Genomic DNA, 2,235 nt, shown 5'->3' on the forward strand with positions numbered 1-2,235 from the left:
TGCTTGGTTTCTGAGCCCAGCTTCATTCAGGCCCTGCTGAGGGACCCTGGACACATCCCAATTCGTCTGCATTGTGGTGGTCTCTTCATCATCCTTGGGGTGGGGACTCCAGACCCCAGGACTGACAGCAGGGAATTCTCACGGGCTTAGGCACGGTGATGGGGCAGGAGGAAACTGCTTCCTTCTTTCTGGTCCCCAGGCAAAACTCCCTTCCCCCTTCTTCAGCTTCCCCTGCCTCCCCTCCCTCTCCATCCTTTGCTCTGGGAATCAGGCCCTTGGGGGGATTGAGCTCCTGTGATATGCTGCTGGGGAGTGGCATTCTGAGGGCTGTGGGGACCCAGGTGCAGGTAAAAGCCCCACCTACCTTTTCCGCATAGCCTCTGACCCTGTGTCTTCTCTTTCTCTCTCTTGCTTTCGCTGTCACTCCAGCTCTTCCCCTGCCTCACAGTGGGTCTGTCTTTCTTCCATCCTCCTTCTACCAGCTGAGTTTATTCTGTCTGCTCACCCACCTTTCTGTCATATTTTCTGCTGCTTTCTCAAAGGGAGCAGTTCCACCTGTCCCAGCTCTTTGCTCCCAGAACCTGGAACTTGGGTGAGTGGAACAAACCACCCTGGTGTCTCAAGGTCCCAGCCTCGAGGAAGGTCTGCTGTTCCCCCTCAACTCCCCAGTTTTATTTGCTTTCTGTGCTAAGGGGTTGTCTGGGAGGGAATTGCCAGCATTCCCACCCCACTGCTGATAAGTGGGATGTTCTTGTGGACTAGTCCACGCCTTTCTTGCTGCCACCGGAGCCTTTGTTCTTTGCCTGGCCGCCTCCTGCTGCTGCAGAAGCCCTCTCCTAGCTCTTTCTTCCAGTCTGGCTTTGGGGACATGGGAGGTGGCAATGGGACAGCAGTAACTGAGTTTGTTTTGCTGGGGTTCTCAGGCTTTGGTTCCCTTCAGGGTCCTCTCTTTTGGGGGGTGCTGTGCATCTACCTGGTGACCTTGCTGGGCAACTCCCTGATCACCCTCCTCACCCTGGTAGACCCTGCCCTGAACTCGCCAATGTATTTCTTCCTTCGGCATTTCTCCATGGTGGAAATCCTCTACACCACAACCATCGTGCCCAGGATGCTGGCCGATCTCCTCTCTTCCTGCCCCACCATCCCACTTGCCAGCTGCTTCACCCAGCTGTATTTCTTTGCCCTCTTTGGCATCACTGAATGCTGCTTGCTCACTGCCATGGCCTATGACCGCTACGCAGCCATCTGCCGGCCACTGCATTATACCACCCTGATGAACCAGGGCGCCTGCAGGAGCATGGTGGGTGCCTCCTACCTCATGGGCATTATCACTGGCATCACTCACTCCATCTTCATCTTCACTTTGCCTTTCCATGGTGCCAACACAATCCATCACTTCCTTTGTGACATTCTGCCTGTGCTGAGATTGGCTAGTGCGAGCACCTTCTGGGGTGAAGTGGGCAATCTTGCTGTCACGATAGCCTTCATCTTGACCCCCTTCTCACTGATCATAGCCTCCTATGCCTGTATCCTTGCTACCATCCTTGGAGTTGCGTCATCCCAGGGACGCCAAAAAGTCTTCTCTACCTGTTCCTCCCATCTGTTTGTGGTCATGCTCTTTTTTGGGACTGGAACTGTTGCCTATATGGGGCCTTGGGCAGGCTCCTCTCCGGACGCGGACCAGATCCTTGCCCTCTGCTACACAGTTGTCACCCCCATGTTTAACCCTTTTGTCTACACTCTGAGGAACAAGGAGGTCACAGGGGCAATGAGGCGGCTCATGAAGAGATACCTTTGGAGCACTTGATCCCCTGGGTTCTTGAAGACAAGTGCTTGATCCTTGGATACTTTCAAGGAGGAGGAGAAGCTGGGCCCTGCAGTCCCCAAGGGTCTGGTCTGCTCTGTGTGGTGTGTGGGCTCCCTGGCCTGCGCGGCTCGAGGGCTCATGGCACTGACCATCTGCTCAGGGCTCTGCTTCTGGGGCCTGTTCTTACGGCCTTGACTTCAGTGTCTGTAGGTGCAGAGGAGGGAAACACAGTTGAGGGAAGGTTGAGGTGGGAAGGCGGCTGTGCCCGTCTCGTGTGATGACTGAGCGATTCCTGGTCTTCCCTGAGCTAGATTCCTGGACCTTCCTGGGGCTGATTCCTGGAGACATCACTCTTCCTCCTTCTCCCAGACTCATCATTGCAAGTCTTTGTCTCTCACGTCTGCTGCCTCTGGTACAACAAGAGCTCC

At 55.1% G+C, this 2,235-nt stretch overlaps 1 protein-coding gene across 1 annotated transcript; it reads left to right on the forward strand.

Annotated features, from left to right (window-relative positions):
- The first annotated feature begins 868 nt into the window (after positions 1-868).
- Positions 869-1,807, forward strand: LOC124250496 (olfactory receptor 9-like). Its single transcript, XM_046682430.1, has one exon. The coding sequence runs from the start codon at positions 869-871 to the stop codon at positions 1,805-1,807; it is 939 nt and encodes a 312-aa protein (XP_046538386.1).
- The last annotated feature ends 428 nt before the right edge of the window (positions 1,808-2,235 follow it).

Source organism: Equus quagga, chromosome 1 (genome assembly GCF_021613505.1).
Source record: "Equus quagga isolate Etosha38 chromosome 1, UCLA_HA_Equagga_1.0, whole genome shotgun sequence".
Taxonomy (NCBI): Eukaryota; Metazoa; Chordata; class Mammalia; order Perissodactyla; family Equidae; genus Equus; species Equus quagga.